Raw genomic sequence first — 22,843 nt, forward strand, 5'->3', positions numbered from 1 at the left:
TTGGAGCAATGGAGAGCGAAGGATCGGGAACGAGGGAATTTGAAATAAGCCGACGCTGGAAATGTTGCTGGCTGGATGGAGGAAAGGGGCAAAAAGATGAGGAAAAATCTGTTCTCACATGTGCCCATGTCTTGAAGCTCTGGGATTTGAACTTGAAAGCAATGCTCTGTATTGAGACATGTTACTTTGCTTTCTCATGGAGGTTTCTTGTCCTGCTGGTGGGTGCGTTTCTGTTTTGATATGCGACGCGTGAACAAGCTTTCTTGTTTCCTCGGTAACGGTGCTTTGTGTTTTCAAACACAGGCGCATCGATGTAAACCCAGAGTTTTTGAAGCAAAAAGGAAGGGCAGACTGTGCAGAGCGGTTCACTGATGGGGCAAAGGTCAGTCTGTGTTGGTTAAATGTCTGCACGTCACATGTGGCGTATTTTGCCTCATTTGCCATGATAACAATGATTGCGATATTTTGTCATGTGTAAGTTGTGGTCAATGTCATTTTTCTTTAGGTGGGATTGAAGGATGACGAGCATTTTGTGAGTTCGGACATTGGAAGGGAGAGACGGAGAGGGACTGGAATTGAAGGGGGAGGCAAAGGCGACTACCCAGAGGGAAGGTAGGATGTCAAATGTCTGTGACACGTCGCCTCTTGCCTAGCCACTGTTTCCTTGTCACATGATTGAGTTTTGACACTGAATGCCTGTTTGCTGTTTGTTTTGTGTTACGTTTCCTTATGAGGAACCAGAGGCTTGCATTGTTTTTCAGTTTCTCTACTTTCAATGAAAAATAATTTCGTTATCCTGTTTTGGTAATTTTAAAGAACGATCTGATTTTATTTTTTTTGATCTACCATTGTGCTTAAACTCTGTAAAAACCATTTCCCTGTGCTCTCACACCAGCCTCCTTTCCTCGAGGTGGTCCCGCGAAGCATCAAGCCCCAATTCGGATGATTACGGGAATTCCGATAGAAGCCGAAACGTAGGGACTAAAGTGAACCGAAGCTGGACCAAGAACCGCATGCTGGTTGTAAGTTATCCTCCATTGTCTTGCCCAAAATCTCATTTGTTCCTCTTGGTAAAGTCCCCCTAGGGCCTCACACTCTGCATCTTTTCACCCCAGGCACAGCAACAGGGCATTGGCACTCGGTACCAGGGTTTGAACCGAGAGGGCTGGGGATCCGAGGGTAGGGTGGAGAGGCAGCAAGTAAGCCCCCAGGCCACACGGCGTAAGGATGAAACCTGGGACCCTGAGTACACTCCTCGCAATAAGAAGTATTTCCTGGTACGCCCACCGCCAAAGCCATTATTCTAGAGAAATGTTTATTTTTGCTTTAAATGTTTCATTTCTCACCATATGAAACTTTTTCTGTTTTTTTTTTGGTAGTTCCATACACTGCTCAAAACAACTGAGGGGAAAAGTTTATTTATCCTTTTTTTTTTTTTTTTTAGCTTGTATTTTCTCCAGGCTTGTAAAGCCAGGGGTGGACTTTACTGATAAATTCACAAGTGACCGATAAATTATAACATCCCATTCGATTGATGCAAAATTGGACGGGTTGTTTTGGAGAGTTATTGTGGCCTGTAACACAGATATGGTCGTGATCAAAAAAGTGCAGTTTGGTCATGTGAACATGCGGTCCTTTTACTACGAGACGCCACGGACAGGGAAGCCAGCCTTGTTTTGAAACTGAAACTGGCGCCTGTCATTGACGCCATTCCTCTCGCATTTTCATGAAGGAAAACAACACTGTTAAGTTAATTGTTGAAGACATTGCGTGAAATATATGCGATCGTTTTAAAGTTTTGGTTCTTGAATGCAATGAAATTGCAACAGGTTTGACTCATTAATAAGGTCAAGTGAAGCCAAGAAAACACGAGTCACGTCCTCGTTCCATGCTTGAATTAACACTTTTTGCACTGTGGTCAGTCATCGATCCCAGAAACTCAAGACCTGGAATCTGATCCTTATTTGTGTTCTGGGATGCTAAAACGCGCTATTAAGAAGAATATTGCATTGTCCCAAACACGCTGTCCTCAAATTGGTATAATTGGGATACATTGCATTCCCTCTCCCACTCCCTCCTCTCACTATTCACCTGCATACCAAACAAAATGGGATGTGTTGTGCATTTGTTTTTTTGTTGTTTCTATTTCAAAAAAAATTACAAATTTTTAAACATACCACAGGGGTCCATTTTGTTGTGGAAATTAAAAAAAATAAAGTTTTATTTTGGCATTTCAATGCAATGGATGATGCACATTCTTTCGTTGAAAATTAGAGGGTCAAGCATTTCGATATCCAGATATGTTTATGGAACTGAGAGCGTTTTGGCTGATGTCATATGATAACGCCAACCATGCTTCCCTGGCAGTTTCACACTCTTCTGCAACCCTCTCAAATTTCATAAAGAACTTTAATGTAATTGCTGCATTTGCAGATCTTTGCGGGTCTGGAACGTATGTTTAACAAGGTAACGCGTAACAAGTTTCCTTTTTTAATAAGTGTCAAAATGGCAGTGTAATACCACCAAGGCACAGGTCAACTTGCACGTTCAAAGATTACTTAAATCCATAACAAAATGTGTGACGTAGTGATGCATTTAACATCACTCGACCCCATTCAGAAGTCCCATTGCTGCCCTTCCCACCCCACCCTCCCCGCCAAACAAATCCATCATACTAAGCAAGACTATGTGTGTGTTTTGTGTAGTGTCTATCGAAATAGCTACCCCTGAACTTCTATGGAACCATGAACCCATATGCTACACCAGCCGTTACTGCAATGGTCTTAGCCAAAAAGGGGGTGTCTGCCCAGCATCCACCCTGTTTAGACATGTCATAACTGACACCCAGTGAGCTACAAATACATCCCTGGATTGATTCCTTCACGTTCTCGATGTGATAGATGACAAACCAATGGAGATGTTGTGAATGACTTATTTTAAAAGTATGGGCGCTAACATGTCTTCGAGAGCAGTTCGATGCACACTTGGGCAAAGTGGTCTGAATGGATGTGTACCTGCCAAAAATCCTTTGTAAGGAAGAGGCCAAGTCGACCAAGCCATTTCAAATGACTGTGGAATAATGGTTAGAGCATCCGCTTTGAGTCTGAGAGGTTGGCTGTTCGAGCCTGATGTCGCCCGAGTCATACCAAAGACTTAAAATGGTACGTGCTACTTCCTTGTTTGACCCTCAGCATTTAAAGAGGACAGAGCATGGACAAAGGACCATGTGTTGGCAACCATTGCACAGGCTGGAAGAACCTAAGTGCCTCCTCCTGCATTTAAGCTCCTTGCCAGGGAACTATAACTTCCAGATTTGGTCATCCCACTGTTTCATAAATGCTGCTCATTCAGCCTTTTCATTTGGTTGGCTCTCCAAGCCGAGATATAATTTCTATACACTTGTCATTGTTAAAAAAAAAAAATTTTCAAGAGAGAGCTCTACCCATTTTACTACAATTATATCACCGCTTACACTTTTATTGTCCTTTTGCAGGTGAAGCACTTTCTGATTGCTTGCATGACGTGCCTTCTTTTGACTACGGTCGAACACCTAAATTACCATACTTTTTATTTTTTTATTTTTGAAGTCCATTAGTGGGTTTATGTGACGTCAATAAAAATTGGTGTTACGAGCAACTATCAACACTTCTAATCAACACTAACATATAGTTGAAAAAAGAAACCACTGAACATCTTCAAATTTAACTTTTGAAAGAGGAAAAAAAACTCAAAAGCTGCTTTTCTTTCTCCTCAAAATAGGAATCACTGTCTCAGTTGCAAAGATACCATCTTGGTTGCAAAGGAATATGGTCATGCATTCAAATCAGTCATAACCTATATACACCATTTACTTCCTGGTGTTGGAAAAAAAAAAGTTAATTTTGATTAGCTTGGGCTGGCCATTAATAAAACAAACAAAAAAAAATAATGTTTTATTTTTGAAATGCTTCTTCGCAAATTTAAATCGCCATGGTCCATCAATTATGTATCTGAAGTTTCTGATTGATGTGTTTGGCGGTTCTGAAAAAGATCTTAGATATTCTTATTGGGATTATCACTTTCTGAGAAAAACCGGTCGCAAAGTATGGCAGAATAATAACAAACGATCCCGACAAGAGCAATCACCCTCCAACCATTCTGGCTGTGGAAGCCAAAATCCATCTGTGATTGACTTGTAAAAAAAAAAAAAAACTAGACCGTTTGCCTTTCGATTTGTTCTCACTTTCTTCAATCCTCAAGCATGTCTTATCTTACTGCATTTGTGTGGTGGGGTTATTGACGGGAGATTCACCCTGACCTCAGCCCCCTGGCTACTTTACCTGTGGTTATGAATAACAACCCGATGATGGACCAAAACTGCAAGTCGCTTCTTATCCATAAAAATGAGCGATAATGGGTGCCTCCCCCACAACTCCCCCTTCCCCAATGAATGGCAGTGTCTTGCAGCTACAACCTCTTCTTTTGTATGTCGCACAAGGCTGCATGCAGCATAATTTGCTGGGGGCACGGCAGTGCCACTGACCCAGTGCTTTCTGTCGGTTTTGTAATTTGTTCAGGGTGCCGGCGATAGCTCACCAACTCTTCACAAAGGACACCATGCGATCTTTAATATCCACCAACTAATGCTGACAGAAGGGACGCCCAGTTAAACGTCTATCCGAGGAACAGCACATGCATTGATCCATTTCCCTGCCTCCGAACCACTAGGATGACAGTATACCACTGAGGCTAGACAAGCTACAACCTCTTCACTTGGGAGTTTTGATTATCCATTCATTGTTTTGAGCAGTGAATGTCTTGTACCCTTCACGTTGGTTTTAAGCGTCCTGATTTAATTTAGGCGCCAGATACATTTGTCGTTCCTTGCAAGAAAGGGGAATTTTTTTTGTCTTGGTTTGACATTGCTGCCTGGTACAAAGAATATTGATAACTTTGAGTGACCATTGCATTCGTGATTGTTTATGCTCGAGGGAGCTCCACCTTCACCTTTTGTTCGGCGAATCTGATAGACGTGACACTCGAGTGTTCGTTCGACTTTAATGCTTTTTTCCCCCCTCCCCGTTTACTTATTTTTATTTTGGTTTATATTTCTTACCCTAATTGCTCCAATGTCTGTTCTTGCAGTTCCCCCCAACCCCTTCCTACCAGCCACCCATCTCCACAGCAAGTGTTGTGTTATAGCAACCTTGAAACAGGCCTTAAGCACTGGCCTCAACCCTAATATATTATGCCAAAAAGGATGTGTTGTACAGTCAGGCCTTTGAGCCGAAAAAGCCTTTGAAATTGCTCTTGCTAGCTCTGTCTCTATTTCCTGCCACGGTCTTTCCCGTAAGTATATTTTGCAGAATCCCGGCGGTTGAGTGCTTCAGTTTGCCTGTTTATTTTTTTTTTATTGTAATGGAAGGCAATATTTATTTGTTTGTTGTTTTTTTGTGATTTTTGTCGGCATATGGGCCATGGGGACACTACTCCAGATTGTCTAGCTACATCAGATCGGTGGGTTAACAATTTTTTTTTTTTTAACCCAAAACAATTTTGTGAAAATGTGTCGAATAAGATGAAATCGTACACTCCATATTTGTGATCTGTTTTATGAGAAGACATGGAAATTGGTATTGTCCTCAATGTCATTGTTAATACCCTGTATCTGCCAAATCCGTTTGCATTTGGCAGAGTCTGTACCAGAGATGGGAGCCAGGACAGGAATTTTAACACATGAACCAGGACTTTGAAAGTACAAATTTTGTTTATTCGATGAGTTAACTTGTTTCTTGCGAGACCATTTGATTGATCTGCTCAGAACACCATGTCTCAATGGGCCTTTGGTTTGGAAGAGCAAAATGGTGTAGTCCAAGCTCGATCTCATGTTTCAAAAAGATCCATCGAGCAGGACATAATTGTACAGATTTGTTGCTTTTATGCTTTAGTATTTTTTTTTTTTTTGTAACTTTTGCTATTGCAAAGTTGTCCTCAAAGAATGCTGCTCTTGAACCTGATGCCTTCACTTTAACAACAATATTCCATTGTCATTATTTTGTCATTTGTTTAATTTTTATTTTTTTAGAGATGCATATGTTGTTTGGATTCTTGTCAAGGTTGGTTCATGTGGTTCTGAGATCTGGAAAGGTTGTTAGTAAGTTTGAGCTTTTTGTTTATCGGGTTCCAGCAGTTAGCGAGAGTCATTTTAAAGAAGTAGCTAAAAGTTCCATCACCTCCTGAAAATTTTATCAACACTTGCAGTACTTAGAGGTTATGGATGTTATTGGAGAAAGACATGTTTTTGCATAAAAGGACTGAACTAAACCTTTTGTTATTGTGATTATGCTGAAAGTAAACTTTTATTACAAATTTTTATGCCTTCGCACCAAGGGTGCCGGAGGCATTATGTTTTCAGGTTGTCCGTCCGGATTTTGGTTTATACGATAACTCAAGAAGCAAATTGTAGAATTTCATCAAACTTGGAAAAAGCTAAAGTAAGACAGGGCAATTAAGTGATTAGATTTTGGGCCAGATGTGATTAAGGTCAAGGTCAAACTCTGAAATTTTACTGTTTACACCCTAACTCAAATATTGGACAGAATTTCATCAAACTTGGTACAAAGGTAAAGTTAGACAGGGCAATTAACTGATTAGATTTTGGGTCAGATATGATAAAGCTCAAGGGTAAAATATGTCAATACTCAAGTGTTTGTGCGGGAGAGTGGAGGCATACCCGTCGACTGCGCGCAGTCGAATTACTCTAGTTTTTTAATGCAAGATCGCTTCATTTTTATTTTTTACTTGACGACCCATGAACCCATTGAGTTCCCATTGTGACAGTGGTTGATTAAAAAATCATTTCCAAAAAAAAAGATAGCTCCAGCGAAATATACTGCTGAGGTTGTTTGCATTGATCAAATAATCCCGAAGAGTACTTCACTGAAAATGGAATTGATTTTTAAAAAAAATTTTTCGTTGCCAGATTTGAACGAAACTTGATATTGCGCGTCAATGTGAAAAAAATAAAAAACGAGAAAAGAAAGTGGAAGAAATTATTGTGTGTAATCTTCTCAACACAATTTTATTTATTAATGAATATGGAAGTATTAGATAAAAATGGATGTTTATTTTATGCTTAAAAATAAATCGTTCTTTGTTTATACTGAATCTTTGAGATTTTAAAAATAAATCATTTCAAGAAAAAAAAAAAAGATAGCTCCAGCGAACTATACCACTGAGGTTGTTTGCATTGATCAAATACTCCCGAAGAGTACTTGAATGAATCTGGAATTGATTTTTTTAAATAATTTTTTCGTTGCCCGATTTGAACGAAACTTGATACTGCACACTACAGCAGAATGGTGAGTAAGGTTGGACTGAAAGTTTTGCGCTATCGTGTATCGTTTTGGCTGCATTTCGGGAACAAACGTACATACATAAATATAAGAGGAGAGTTTTAGTAATAGATAGATAGATAGATGGTTGGTTGTTTGTTTGTTTGTCAATCAAATGCTCATAAAAGGGTGAAATTACTAACAGGACTGGGCATCTAACAATGCAGGCCCTCACCGGGTGGATAGACTATGTTCCAGCTCAGAGTAAATGATCCATATTGAAGTAGATTTGTGTGCAGATTTGCACATACTCTCCCTTTCAGGCAAAGCTACTATGACAGACTTGCACTTAAACAGCAAAAGGTGCTGAAAGGCATGAGTACAATTGCATGGCTTCCTGGACTGTGATCAACCTGGAAAATTATGAGGAAAATCATGGAGGTGTATAGACAGAGGAATATAAACCTTTCAATCATACAATAGTAAATCCTACTATGAATTTGCAATTGGTCACTGGCTTTGACACCAATATATTTTTTATTATGGACCCTAGGCATCAAAAAGCTACATATATTGAGCAAACAGTTTCAAATGGAGCACCTCGCTGCTATTACAACATTTAAATTGCATCAGATGTGGCAATAAATGGGAATTGTTCCTCCCAGCTTGCTGGCTCTGACAGAAGATGCCATTTGCATTTTTTGCTGCATCCATCCCTACCCCATTTCGAATCGCACGTGTGCACGGGCAACTGGCTGGTGTGGTAAATACAGCAGTAAAGGAGGCCAAAATAACAGAAGAAAACCGTGAACTCATCATATCAGTGGCAAGATTCAAGGTGTAAACAATACTGACAATGTTCCATTGTGGCTCATGATGTCGAAGAATTTGCAATTTGGCTGCTCGTTGTTTTGATGATAATTTGTTCAGGGACTTAAGACAGAGCAGAAAATATATATATATATATATATATATATATATATATATATATACACACACACACACACACACACACACACACACACACACACACACACACACACAAGAACAAGTATTTGATACACTGCCGATTTTGCAGGTTTTCCCACTTACAAAGCACGTAGAGGTCTGTAATTTTTATCATAGGTACACTTCAGCTGTGAAAGACAGAATCTAAAACAAAAATCGTGAAAATCACATTGTATGATTTTTAAATAATTAATTTGCATTTTATTGCATGAAATAAGTATTTGATACATCAGTAAAACAGAACTTAATATTTGGTACAGAAACCTTTGTTTGCAATTACAGAGATCAGACGTTTCCTGTAGTTCTTAACCAGGTTTGCACAGACTGCAGCAGGGATTTTGGCCCACTCCTCCATCCAGATCTTCTCCAGATCCTTCAGGTTTCGGGGCTGTCGCTGGGCAACACAGAATTTCAGCCCCCTCCAAAGATTTTCTATTGGGTTCAGGTCTGGAAACTAGCTAGGCCACTCCAGGACCTTGAGATGCTTCTTACGGAGCCACTCCTTAGTTGCCACCAAGTTTTTGTCAGGTCAGGTTCGATCTGTGACCTGCTACAGGTACCATGTAAACCTGTACTAACCTGTTCCATGGTCGGGTTGTCGGCGACTAAACCGTCTCCCCCACCAGGTTTTCTGGTGAGGAGGGTGTTTGGATATGGACACCCAGCAGGATTAAAAACAAAACCTGTCAAAGGGCGGAGGAGCTCCTTGTGAGCCAACGGCCATCCATATCTAGTGCCCAACTGTGTCTGCGGACGTCCTCCTGCAGTTGGGTTACTTCTTATTTGGAGGTTGGTGGCAGGATTTGCACTCCAGCCACCGTAAAACGCTTCATTCCGCAAAACGCAAAAACGCAAAAAAATCTGAAAACCCACTCCGTGGGAGTACCTCCTGTGCAGCTTCCCTTCGCAGGGCAGCTCACCGGATGATGGGATTAGGGCAAAGCCTTCGGGACCCCCAATCTTTGATAGGAGGGAAACCACGGGGTAACATCCCTGGGTCAGATTGCGGGAGAGTGTGTCGGAGTGGTGCTGAGGTGTCGTCCACCAGACGGCGGTCTCCTTGGGTTAACCTGAGGCGGTCCCTTCGGGTGGGTGCCTGGAATGTCCTATCCCTAAGAGAGGATGATCACCTGTCTCTGTTATCATCTGAGCTCAAGCGTTTGGACATCGGGATTGCAGCTCTCTCTGAGGTTCGGAGACCGGATTGCGGCGAGATAATGGTGGGTGGTTACACCTACTATTGGTCTGGTCGCTCTGATGGTTACCATACCCAAGGAGTTGCTGTAGCTGTGTCCAATAAGCTGACCCCAATGATAATTGAGGTAACACCGGTCAACGAGCGTATTATGAGATTAAGGATTCGTCACTCCTTAGGTGTCATTTCCCTGGTCTCTATTTATGCTCCGACTGAGGCGAGTGATCTTACCGTGAAGGATGCATTCTACGCCACACTCGAGTCTGTGGTTGATCAGTGCCCCAGACGAGATACACTTCTAGTCTTGGGGGATTTCAATGCATCGACTGGAACTGATAGGGATGGTTATGAGGTGTGTGTTGGTCCCCATGGGTCAGGAACTATGAACCAGAATAGCACTAAGTTCCTTGACTTTGCAAGAAGTCATGGACTTAGGGTGGCTGGTTCATGGTTTCAGCGCCCGCAAGCTCATCGCTGGACTTGGTATTCCAACGCTGGCGGTGTGGCAAAGGAGATTGACCATGTCCTCATTGACGGTCGTTGGAGGATGATCCAGAACTGCAGGGTCTACCGGAGTGCTCAGTTCCTCAATACTGACCACAGGCTTGTTGTAGCAACTCTAAAGCTGCACCTTAAATCCTGGAGAATGGTACCATCCCAGCCTAGGCTGGATGTTGCCAAGCTCAGGGATGAGAGAGTAGCTGAGGAGTTTGCGAACAGGCTGAGTGGACACTTGGGGGGTCTGGGTGCTTTGCGGGGTCCTGAAGAGTTGTGGAGCACCTTCAAGACCACCGTCCTTGATGTTGCCGGTGGATGCCTTGGAGTTCACCACAGGGCAAAGAAGAATTTTGTCTCTCAAGGGACACTGGATACCATTGACCAGAGTCGCAGGGCCAGGCTGAATGGCAGAGCTGAGCTGTTCAGGGAGCTGAGGCGTAAAACTGTACGTGCACTGAGGGTGGACAAGGAGGCCTATGTGCGAGGAATCTGTGAGGGGTAGAGCATCACCTGTGGACAGGTGATTCTCGTCCCGCTTACAGGGGAATTCGCGCATTACGTTCATCCAAGCCCATCCCTCGGAGCACTGCAGTTCGAGCAGAGAGTGGTAGGCTCTTGACAGAGGAGTCTGAAGTGAAGGCTCGCTGGGCCGGTTACTTTGAGCGGTTGTACCAGGCTGATCCCCCAGCTGTCGAGTTGGACGTCAAGGGTGTTACAATCCCTGTTGCTGACCCTCGAATCAACTGTGGTCCACCATCGCTTGTGGAAACACGGGCTGCGGTGAACCAGTTGAAACGGGGCAAAGCTCCAGGGATCTGTGGCATCCATGCTGAACTTCTCAAGGCTGGTGGAAATGCTGCACTCGCGTCGTTGCATGCAGTTTTGTGCTCTGCCTGGAACACAGGCATCATCCCAACTGACTGGAAGAGGGGCCTTGTTGTCCCTCTCTGGAAAGGGAAGGGTGATCGCCAAGACTGCAACAACTACCGAGGGGTGACGCTGCTCTCAGTGCCGGGCAAGGTCTTTGCTCGGATAATTCTTGATAGGGTTCGCCACCATCTGCTTGAGCACCAGCGTCCAGAGCAGTCAGGCTTTACACCAAAGAGGTCAACGATTGACCGTATCCTTGCTCTTCGTGTCCTCACTGAACGCAGACGAGAGTTTCGGCAGGGGCTGCTTGCAGCCTATGTTGATCTCTGTAAAGCGTTCGATTCAGTGAATCGGGATGTCCTCTGGAGGATTCTTGGTCTTCGTGGGGTGCCACCGAAACTGATCGATCTGATGTCTGAACTCTACTCTGGTACTGAGAGTGCTGTGAAGTGTGGTGGTACCGCCTCTGACTTATTTCCAGTTGTTACTGGAGTTCGTCAGGGATGTGTACTTGCCCCCACACTTTTCAGCACTTGTATGGACTGGATTTTTGGGAGGATGTCGGAGAGATCAAGTTGCGGTGCATCGTTTGGCAATGTCAAGATCTCGGACCTTGATTTTGCAGATGATGCAGTCATCTTTGCGGAGACTTTAGACATCCTCTTGGGGGCCCTCGAGGTGCTGAATGAGGAGTCGGAGCCGTTGGGATTACGGATTTCTTGGGTCAAAACAAAGATCCAGGCTTTCGGTGACATCTTGGATGCTGCTGTCCTGTCTGTGTCTGTTTGTGGTGAGGATGTTGAGGTCGTGGATAGATTCACTTACCTTGGCAGTGATATTCATGTCTCCGCAGGTTGTGAGCCGGAGGTCAATAGACGTCTGGGTCGGGCCTGGGGAGTCATGGATTCACTGGATCATGGGGTGTGGCGCTGCCGGTACCTGTGCGGGAGGACGAAAGTCCGAGTCTTCAGGTCCTTGGTACTTCCAGTCTTGCTCTATGGGTGCGAGACTTGGACTTTGACCAAGGATCTGAGACGGAGACTTAATACCTTTGGTACCAGGTCTCTTTGGAGAATCCTTGGCTATCGCTGGTCGGATTTTGTGTCCAACGAGCGGTTGCTGAGAGAGACTCGGATGGGATTTGTTACCTGCATAGTCCGTGAGCGTCAGCTGCGGCTGTATGGACATGTGGCTCGTTTTCCTGACGCTGATCCTGCTCACCAGATTCTCTCAGCGAGGGAGTCTCATGAGTGGAGGAGGCCAGTGGGCCGACCACGTGCCTCATGGTTGCAGCAGGTTGACCATCATCTCAAGGAGATGGGGATGGGCCTGGCATCTGCCTGGGGGATGGCCAGACGGAGGCCCCTGGAGTACCGGCGGAAAGTGGACGCAGCGACGCGCTGTTCTGGCACATGCTCCCATACCTGACCTGACCTTAGTTGCCCTGGCTGTGTGTTTCGAGTCGTTGTCATGCTGGAAGACCCAGCCATGCCCCATCTTCAATGCTCTTGTTGAGGGAAGGAGGTTGTTGGCCAAGATCTCACGATACATGGCCCCATCCATCCTCCCCTCAATACGGTGCAGTCGTCCTGTCCCCTTTGCAGAAAAACATCCCCAAAGAATGATGTTTCCACCTCCATGCTTCACGGTTGGGATGGTGTTCTTGGAGTTGTACTCATCCTTCTTCTTCCTCCAAACACGGCAAGTGGAGTTCAAACCAAAAAGCTCTATTTTGGTCTCGTCAGACCACATGACCTTCTCCCTCCCATTCCTCCTATGGATCATCCAGATGGTCATTGGCAAACTTCAGACGGGCCTGGACATGCGCTGGCTTGAGCAGAGGGACCTTGCGTGCGCTGCAGGATTTTAATCCATGACGGCGTAGTGTGTTACTTATGGTTTTCTTTGATACTGTGGTCCCAGCTCTCTTCAGGTCATTGACCAGGTCCTGCCGTGTAGTTCTGGGCTGATCCCTCACCTTTCTCATGATCATTGAGGCTCCACGAGGTGAGATCTTGCATGGAGCCCCAGACCGAGGGAGATTGACTGTTATCTTGAACTTCTTCCATTTTCTAATAATTGCGCCAACAGTTGTTGCCTTCTCATGAAGCTGCTTGCCAATTGTCCTGTAGCCCATCCCAGCCTTGTGCAAGTCTACAATTTTGTCCCTGATGTCCTTAGACAGCTCTCTGTTCTTGCCCATTGTGGAGAGGTTGGAGTCTGATTGATTGAGTGTGGACAGCTGTCTTTTATGCAGATAACAAGTGCAAACAGGTGCAGTTAATGCAGGTAATGAGTGGAGAATGGGAGGGCTTCTTAAAGACAAAACTAACAGGTCTGTGAGAGCCGGAATTCTTACTGGTTGGTAGGTGATCAAATACTTATTTCATGCAATAAAATGCAAATTAATTATTTAAAAATCATACAATGTGATTTTCACGATTTTTGTTTTAGATTCTGTCTTTCACAGTTGAAGTGTACCTATGAGAAAAATTACAGACCCCTACGTGCTTTGTAAGTGGGAAAACCTGCAAAATCGGCAGTGTATCAAATACTTGTTCTCCCCACTGTATATATATATGTATGTATATATATATATATGTATGTATATATATATATATATATATATATATATATATATATATATATATATATATATATATATATATATATATATATATATATATATATATATATATAGTTACGGCTGTGGAAATTCGCAATACACCATAAAGGGTCCTCAGGTGAGATATATCGATAAGTTCATGTGTAGTTAGCCCACACCTGTTGTTTAGAGGGAATATGTGTGATTCATCCGGGCTGCGACGCTTTGAGTTAGCCATTTTTCTTTTTCTGTCGTTATTTTGGACCATTAAGCCGCCAACAACTCAAACGCCACCACCTTCACCTCTTTACCTCCACAACTCCATCCCGCAAACATCGCTTCACCGCCATTCCCAAACGACGCCCGCCAACCACCAAACCACCACAGCAAACCCCCCACCACCTTCGCCTTTCTCCTTCCACAACCATCGACCCCACCACCAGTCAACACCCAACGTCGTACTGTCCGAAGCCGTTCGGTGATTGCTGCCGAACGCAGCAAGCCGCGAGTGCAATGGATGCCTTTACGGGAGAGAAATTCGGATCGGGGGAGGTTCACGCCCCTTTTCCTCCGTCCAATGGGCGAGTGTCGGGTGGTGTGGCCACGCCTCCAAGCGCGATGAATGTGGATTCCTTATGGGAGAGAAATTCGGATTAGTCGAGGTTCACACCCCTTTTCCTCCATCCAATGGGTGAGCGTCAGGCGGTGTGGCCCCGCCTCCAAGCGCGATGGATGTGAATTCCTCTCAGGAAGGAATTCGGATCAACAGAGGCTCACGCCCCTTTTTGCCACACCAATGGCTGAACAGAGGGTGGCGTGGCCCTGCCTCCAATCGCGTTTTGATCCTAAAATCTGCATACAGGCTCCTCCCCTGGTCTATAAAAGACGTGAGTCTGTGTGGAACTCGTTGTTGTAGTGTGGGGGTCGCTTTTTCCCGTCGTTGGTGTCGTCTCGGCGCTGGGTTCGTCTCGTCGCTGGACTCGAGCCACCTTCGCTTTCACAAGCGACCAAAGCCAGCCAGCCATTCCCTCGCTCGACCCTGAGCATCAACAATTCCCCCCCCCCCCCATCCGTGCTGAGATAGTGCCGGTGACCCCGTTCATTCCCCACCCTAACCGTGGTGCCGACAAAACCGTGCTTGCGCAGAGCACGCCGGAGAGGGCTCACCGACCACGATAGGGGCACGAAATCGGGGCGCAGCTGCGCTGATATTGCGGCTTGCCCGCCATCGCGTCACGAGGATGCGGGTAAGACCTTTTCGGTCTCGTGGACCTGGCCGCTCCTCCAGGTTCCGTGCACATTTGGTCCATGGACCCCGTCTACCTCCCTGCCTATGGGGAGGTCTTTTCTGTTTATTTTGAATGAATGATGTGGCGCCGAGTCCCGACAAGTATAATTGTTTAAGTGTTGTAAATAATTATAGCCGGTAGTAGTGCTTTTGCTTTTGCTGCACATTGCATTACTGCCTTACGTGCGTGTGTTGTGTGTGTGAAATAAAAGTGCTTGCTTGTCACACCGTTTCCCGTTTCGTTGCGTCCTTTCCTTCGGTTGAAAGTTCCATCTTGCATCACGTAAGGGATTGGTAGTGGGTTGAAACACCCGATAAGTAATCTGAACCGTCGAGGTCGACTATAACTCCACTCGGTTATCCCTGCAGCACGGAACGAGCCGCTTAAGCGGTTCGTGTCCGAAGTTGACCTTCGGCGAGGTACGATCGCCCAGTCGACCACTCGCGCAGGTACTTAGGTAGGTCGAATTTGGCGAGCAACCCTATCCTGCGCGGGTGAGCAATTGGCACGATCGTGGTGAGGTTAAAAACCCATCCGTGACTGGCTCCTGGCGGTAGTTCCAGGAGGGTCACGACTGAATTGTCCGTTCCGGTGGGCGACGCGTCGCGATTCGAGTTACGTGGCCGATCGCATGCCGGACGGGCCGAAATTCGTAACAAAATATATATATATAATGTTCAAAATATATATATATATATATAATTCGTAACAAAATATATATAAAATATATATATATAAAATATAATATATAATATATATATATAGTAAATATATATATATATATATATAATGTTATATATATATATATATATATAATGTAGATATATAATGACGGATCATATATATATATACATACATGTATATCTGTTTTAAAAATTTGCGTTATTTTATTTTAAGTTGAATCGATATTTGTGACGTGAGAGTACACATGAGTGTTTGCTTCTCACAGAGATTACTAACATATACTGATGCTTCAGGATGGCTTGGCATGGTGGTACAGGACACATCATCATTTTTTTACTTTGAGAAAATTTTAGTTTTATGTAAAATAAAAAAACCCCACTTTCATAAACCAACCAGAGATTTTGCCATAAATTTTGGATTGGGTTGTTTTCGTTTAACTTAGTTTTGTGTGATAACCAAACCTTTTTATTTGCAACCAGGGATGCTAGATTTCACACTTCAAAGATTTTAGATGATGACAATGCAAGTGCCATCCAAATTTTATGGAAACAAAATGAGGTTGGAGCATTTAAGATAATGTGGGAGAATGGAAGGTAGGAACATGGAGCATGACACAGGTGGTTGGGAGGAGATGGGTATAAGGGGAAGGCAGGAGACTGGTGGATAAAAAAGGAGACTGGTGGATAAAACCTCCCATCATTTTGTTTACTTGATATTGAGCTGTGAAAGTTAAGTTGCATTTGAAGAATCTTAGGGTGAAAATATGATGAGAGTTGTTTTGCCTTTGAAGAATTAGACCATTAAAAAAGAAAAAAACTTTGTGATATACTAAAAAGGAGAATTTAAAAAAAACAAAACTGTGTATTGCTGAGAGCTACAAAAGGCCACACCAAAATAAATTTTTTTCAATAGAATCGGGTTCACCAAAATGATATCATAATTGCCTCCACCACCGAAGGTGAACGGAGGTTATATTTTCACCCCGACCTGTTTGTCTGTGAACAGGATATCTCAAAAAGTTGTGGATGGATTCAGACGGAATTTGGTGGAGAGGTTGGGTATGTGATGAGGACAAAATGAATAGATTTTGGTGAAGATCTGGATACTGAAATTTAACCGATTCTTCATCATTTAGAGATCAGGCCAAAAACGATATATGGCATGATGTCTCAGTTATGTGTAGATATGAACAAAACTTAGTGGGCAGGTTGGGTGTGTGACAAGGACGAATCGATTCCATTTTGGTGAAGCTCCTAATCTGGATCCAGAGAAGATCATTTTTCAAGTGATTCTTCATGCATTGCTTTCAGAAAGTATTCACACCCCTTGACTTTTTTTCATTCACATTTTGTTGTGTTACAGCCTGAATTTAACAAGGACAAATGTGTCCAAGAGCCACGTCCTAAAGGCAATAACAACAACAACTTCCGATATTTCGTCACGTGCCTTGATGGAGCCAATAGCGAGACCCGTCATGGAGGCTCCTCGTTCATGACGAGAAAATAGTGTATTTACGAAATTACAACACATTAAATGGAATAATCTTTAAATAGTAACATGAACTTTTCGAAACTTTAAAGCAAATGTCTGAATATATTTTAAAGTTCATGATAGACGCTCTCAAAAGGCACCCTCAATGCGAGGATGTGTACAGGTGTTTATTTCAGGAGATCCGGATCCTGAATATAAAAGTTGTCTCCTGAAGGTTTTGTCTTCACCAAAATAAGAAGAACAACAACAACGCGGAGCTCTCTTCGAGCCAGCGTTTGCGACGTGAGACGCGGCTAAAAAGGATTAAATTACATTTTTTGTCACTGATTTCCACAAAATACCCCAGAGTGTATGGATTATTTTTATTTGAATTTTTTACAAAATAATTTAAAATGAAAAGCTGAAATGAATGGTGTAAATGAGTATTCAACCCCTTTTGCTCTGACTCCAAATTGAGCTCAGGTGCATCCAATTTCCTTTGATCATCCTTGAGATATCTCTACAACTTGATTGGAGTCCACCTGTGACCAATTCAATTGATTGGACATGGTTTTGAATGAAACACACCTTTCTATACAAGGTCCCACAGTTGAAAGTTTATTTTACAGTAGAAACTCAACCATCAAGTCCAAGGAACTGTCCTTTGAGATAGAATTGTGAGGAGCCATAGATCTGTGGAAGGGTATAAAACAATTTCTGGAGTGTTGAAAGTTCCCAAGAGCACTGTGAGCTCCATCATTGTGAAATGGAAAGAATATGGAACTACCCAGACTCTTCCTCGAGCTGGCCGTCCAAGCAAACCGAGAAACCGGGCAAGAAGGGCCTTCGTCAGGGGGGAGGAGGAGGAGGAGGAGGAGGAGGAGGAGAGGAGATTGCGACCATACTCTGTGCAGAGCGTTGGTGCTGCTTAAGCAGTCTCCTTGGCAATTGGGCACAATCCTGGACGGGTCGCTACTCCGACAGTATACCAGCATGCTGGCACTCATTTTGCCAACCTCAGAAGGATGACAGACCGAGTTAACCTCACCTGGTATTAATTCAACAGCTGAGCGGGATTTGAACTCAGGATCCTAGGATCCAAAGCCCGCCACCCTAACCATTAAGCCAACACCAGGCATCAATCCAATGACCACTTTGACAGAATTAGAGCTCCTTGGCTGAGATGGGAGAACCTGCCAAAAGGACAACAATCTCTGCAGAACTTCACAAATCTTGGCTTTATGGGGGAGTGGCCAGACTGAAGCCACTCCTGAGAAAAAGGCACATGACAGCACACCTGAAATTTGCAAAAAGGGGAAAAGACACGTGAAAGAAAGAGAGCATGAGACAAAAGATTCTGGGGTCTGTTGAGACGAAAATTGAACCTTTTTTGCCTGAATGCAAAGTGCTACGTCTGTCAGAAACCGAGCACAGCTCATCACCCATTTAACACCATCCCTGCCGTGAAGCATGGTGGTGGCAGCATCATGCTATCGGGATGCTTTTTAGCGGCAGGGACTGGGATACTTGTAAGGATAGAGGGAACAATGAATGGAGCCAAATAAAGGCAAATCCTTGAGAACCTGCTTCAGAGTGCAAAAGACCTTCAATTGTGAAGAAGATTTATGTTCCAACAGGACAATGATCCCAAGCATACAGCAAACGCAACACTTGAATGGCTTCAGAACAAGAACGTGAAAGTCCTTGAATGGCCCAGTCAAAAGCCAGATTTGAATCCCATTGAGATTCTGTGGAAAGACTTGAAGATTTTGCTGTTCACCGACACTCCCCATCCAACTTGAACGAGCTTGAGCAAATCAGCAAGGAAGAATGGGAGAAAATCCCCAAATCCAGATTTACAAAGCTGATGCATACCCAAGAAGACTCAGCTGTAATCGCTGTCAAAGGTGCTTCTACGAAGTATTGACTCAGGGGGTTAAATACTTATGTAAATTAGATATTTTTGCATTTAATTTTCAATTAATTTGTGAAAAATTATTAAAACATGTTTTCACTTTGTCATTATGGGGTATTATGTGTAGATTGGTGACAGTTTTTGAAAATTTAATCCATTTTAAATTCAGGCTGCAACACAACAAAATGTGAAAAAGTCAAGGGGTGTGAATACTTTCTGAAGGAACTGTGTACCATGGTATTTCAAAAGGTTATGGACGAATTATGACACAATTAGGTGGATGAACTGGTTATGTGACAAGAACAAGCCGATTCGATTTTTGTTCAGGTCCAAATTCAGATCCGGCCTATCAGTGGAATACAAAACGTAAACTGTTCAGCCCGGCGGAGGTATACGCTATCCTGAGTGCCGTTCTGGTTCATCCTGTGTGACTTGGCTACGGCACTCAGAATGCAAGCTTGTCTCGGTGCACAGGTGGACAAGCTTGCATTATCCTGTCTGCTTTGTCCACTGTTGTCAGCAGATTGCTAAATTAACCGCTTCACTCGACTTTTTGAGTGAGTTGTACACAATTCTACTTCAGCACTTGTATTTTGAAAATGTAGTTGACTCGAAGCAACTATTCATCAGGGGTGGATGTTTCTCGTGCAAAATCACACTGCGACACTCCCTTGGACCCCACTGACGGATCAGAACATTACGAAGAGAGCATGCTCAAAAAATCTCTGCCTGAACCTTGACAGCATGTCTGAAATTCTGATGTAAAACCTGAAGATAGCAGATCAGGTCAAAGTGCCAGCATGAATGTGAAATTGATTGACCGTCGAAGCAAGAAGTCTCATTATACAAGACAAACTTAAATCAAGAGCAACATTAAGACCATCTCTCTGGGATTTGAATTGCAAGTACATGTCACGTGTGGCAAAATAGCTGATTGTAGTATTTGATGCAACAAAGTTTTGTGTCAACAGGTAAAATAAATTATTTTCATTCACTTGCTCTTATTTACTTTTCAGGCTGAAAGTCTTGTATTTTTTTATATTTATTATTTTTGTTTGGTGTGGCCTAACTTTTACAGATTGGTGTCTACTAACGTTCTGGATGTTCCGTAGTCATCATTCACTGTGAGCTATGTGGTATCTTCTGAAAAAGTTCAATCAAGATTCTAAATTTTGGTGCTGCACCCTCCTTTGGAGCAAAATAATTTGAGTTTCTTTGCTTTCATTCCTCATTCTCTGCTCCGTTTCCTTCACCCTTTTCTGGCCTAGCAGCATGATGATAGAGCTGATGAGTGGATAACGATGGGGAGCCGTGAGCGCCCAAGGTCGGGCGCTGGAACACCTGGGGGGTTTCCCTATGGAAAAGCGAGCACCCGCAGCTCTGCAAGTCCTCATTGGTCACATGACAAGTTTAGTACTGAAGGAGATGGAGGTGTCACGGGTGATAACGAGAAGGTTGCACAACAAACTACTCGTGCTAAGGATGACAAGGTAGGTGAATGCCAGTTTTTCCAACAAAAGAAAGTGAAATGCGTAATTGTAAACATGAGCTTGCATCTTTTTTCATAGAATTAAATTCTGTTGAATCGACACGTTAAACAGCAAAATAAAATAAGTCGCGTTTGCATTTAGTGTTTGTTATTAATTGGATTTGCACTCCCCATGTGTGCATCGTGCCCCAAATCGGGGTTCTTTGGGATATGAATCCTAGTTGTAAAATATGTGATTGTAACAATTGGATGAGGTTGGGGGTTGGGTTGTCAAAAATTATACTATTTTTGTAGATAATATGAACATCACCCCTGAGTATTTCCTTTTTCTGACCTCAGAAACTTTTTTTTTTAATTGTTGCTACAATTCCTAATAAGGCATATGAGTGTGATGTAACACTGTTCAACTCGGTACGGTAAGGGGTTTCTGTCCCTCGGTAAAGGGTTCTGTCCCCTTACCCCCTTTCCCTGTTCCCTTTTCTTCTTTTGCTCAAATTTGTTTTTCTTCCCTAAGCCTAACTCTCTTCACCTCCCCTCCCTCCCCCAAACATCCCCTTGTGTGTGTGTGTCGTATGTATATGGCCTCTAAGTGAATGCGTTCCTACCTGTGAGCTTGGCACGGCTGGTACATGATTAGTTAGGTGTGAGATTGAAATGAATGTCTGATTCTAGTGTTCTTAATGCTGTTTTTGTTTTCCTCTTCTCTTATCTCTTCCACAATTCACACTTGTCAGAGGAATAAATTCAAATTAAATAATCTGCACATTAACGACGAACGAGTGGGTTTGAAACTGTTAAAACACTTATTATGCGAGATGATACCCAGTACAACACCAGCTTTGTGAATTAATTTTTAAATGCCTCTGATACATCTGAGATTTGAAAGGAAAGGAAAATTTATTAAACCAGGCTGCTTTTAATACCTGATTTGTGTATTTGAAGCCAACATATTCCAACAGTCAACGCATTCGGACCACTCTATTGATCCCTATCCTGACAAACCAATGTAATGGTGGACCGTGGAGTGGATGCGAAATTAAATCTTCCATCTGAACAATCACCAATTTTGCGAGAATTGGCTTCGGAGATCGTCCGCCGGGAAAGTCGAACAGATTTTTACTTCGGTTTTCAGAGTACAGACAACTTACGAGAATCTGTCTCTGCAGGCAAGTTCGTTCATCTAATAGGATGGGGCCGAGCAATTGCACCCAAGATGAGTCGGCTGCAGTTTTTTTTATTTTTATTTTTATTTTTTTTAAATACAAAACCGATTGAGGTTTGGCACCAACTCCCAACGACCGTGGACTTGCTCACGTCAGAATTATAATTCCAATGAACGAACTGTGCACCAGGCCAATAGACAGATGGTAAAAAATAGGTTTAATAGACTGGAAGGGAAGAACAGGAGAATTGGGAAGACATGGATCACAATAATTGTTTTATGCTTCTGCTGACGAACTCGCCGGAGGCATATGCTTTCGGATTGTCTGTCCGTCCGTCTGTCCATGCATCCGTGATAGGTTTTCGTTACCACAATAACTTGAGAATGGCTGAAGGGATCCAAGTCAAACGTATTAGTATGTATGATGATGTATACATAAATTGATTATATTATGGGGGCAAGAGGTCAAAGGTCAGAGTTTGTCAGGTAAAATTGTGATATTTGAGAACATTTGAAGGGATTTAAATCAAACTTGGTACATAATGATGTATTAATGTGGGTGGAGGCATATCTGTCGAGGTTCGCGATGTCAGAGTGCCGTTCTAGTTATACAAGTGTTTGTTATTAAACTCTCATGCCCATGATGCTGTGATTGGCTTCTCACATTTATCTTATCTCATTCACATGTCATATACCGAAGACAAATGGGGAATGACAAGTAGCTTCTCATGTAGGCCCCGTAGCCTCCTCGTATACACTCACTTTTCCCAGTTAATGCAGGGCAGGCATTTCCTGTTGGCCAGGATGCATGCAGCAATTGCTGGTGTGGCACTTGCTTTCTGGTACCCACGACAGTAATGCGACGGTCTGATCTCCACTTCATGTCTTTTTGGGTTTGACCAGTTCACACCGGGGAGGAGCTTCTGTTCCATGCTGACGTGGGCTAACAAGCCCGAAATGTCTCCATGGATGTTTCCTCTCTGGGATGGACTCGTCTATAAAATTTGAGAATTAAATTATCTTCCCAGTATTGGTTGCAGTGCAATCCCACTGAGATATAGGGGATTGTAGCTCTGCTTGCTAAACTTATGCCGAATAGCTCGAAGAGCCTTCTTACAATTTACACTTACTGGTACACCTACTCCCTATGGGAGCGACAGGAAGGGTTATGTTATTATCCTCTCTGGTTTATATATAGATGACCGTAGATCTCGGCTCAGGTCTGTTAGTCAATGGTGCACACGATAAACATAGAATGTCTCAAGGATGTCGGGATTCCTTTCTTTCAGTTTAGACTTTCGTGTTTAAACAGCAGTTGCAACTGTTTAAAAAGGTAATCGTACGT

At 43.3% G+C, this 22,843-nt stretch overlaps 1 protein-coding gene across 14 annotated transcripts in view; it reads left to right on the forward strand.

Annotated features, from left to right (window-relative positions):
- The window catches only part of LOC147013976 (uncharacterized), a 57,128-nt gene that overhangs the window by 14,844 nt on the left and 19,441 nt on the right, over positions 1-22,843 (forward strand). For 4 of the 14 annotated variants that reach the window (XR_015050590.1, XM_085851460.1, XM_085851456.1 and 1 more), the window contains exons 10-14: positions 304-382; positions 506-612; positions 896-1,022; positions 1,116-1,277; positions 20,116-20,337. Coding sequence is in view for 9 of the 14 variants with exons in the window: in XM_085851460.1 (XP_085707586.1) it covers positions 304-382; positions 506-612; positions 896-1,022; positions 1,116-1,277; positions 20,116-20,337 (697 nt within the window). In the remaining 5 variants the exon portion in view is untranslated. Of the gene's footprint in view, positions 1-303; positions 383-505; positions 613-895; positions 1,023-1,115; positions 1,278-5,124; positions 5,329-20,115; positions 20,338-22,843 lie in introns of those variants that run through there. The other 10 variants (XM_085851461.1, XM_085851458.1, XM_085851464.1 and 7 more) reach the window with 7 other exon arrangements.

Source organism: Eptatretus burgeri, chromosome 13 (genome assembly GCF_056783735.1).
Source record: "Eptatretus burgeri isolate ZD-2024b chromosome 13, Ebu_testis_v1, whole genome shotgun sequence".
In the NCBI taxonomy this organism is placed as follows: domain Eukaryota; kingdom Metazoa; phylum Chordata; class Myxini; order Myxiniformes; family Myxinidae; genus Eptatretus; species Eptatretus burgeri.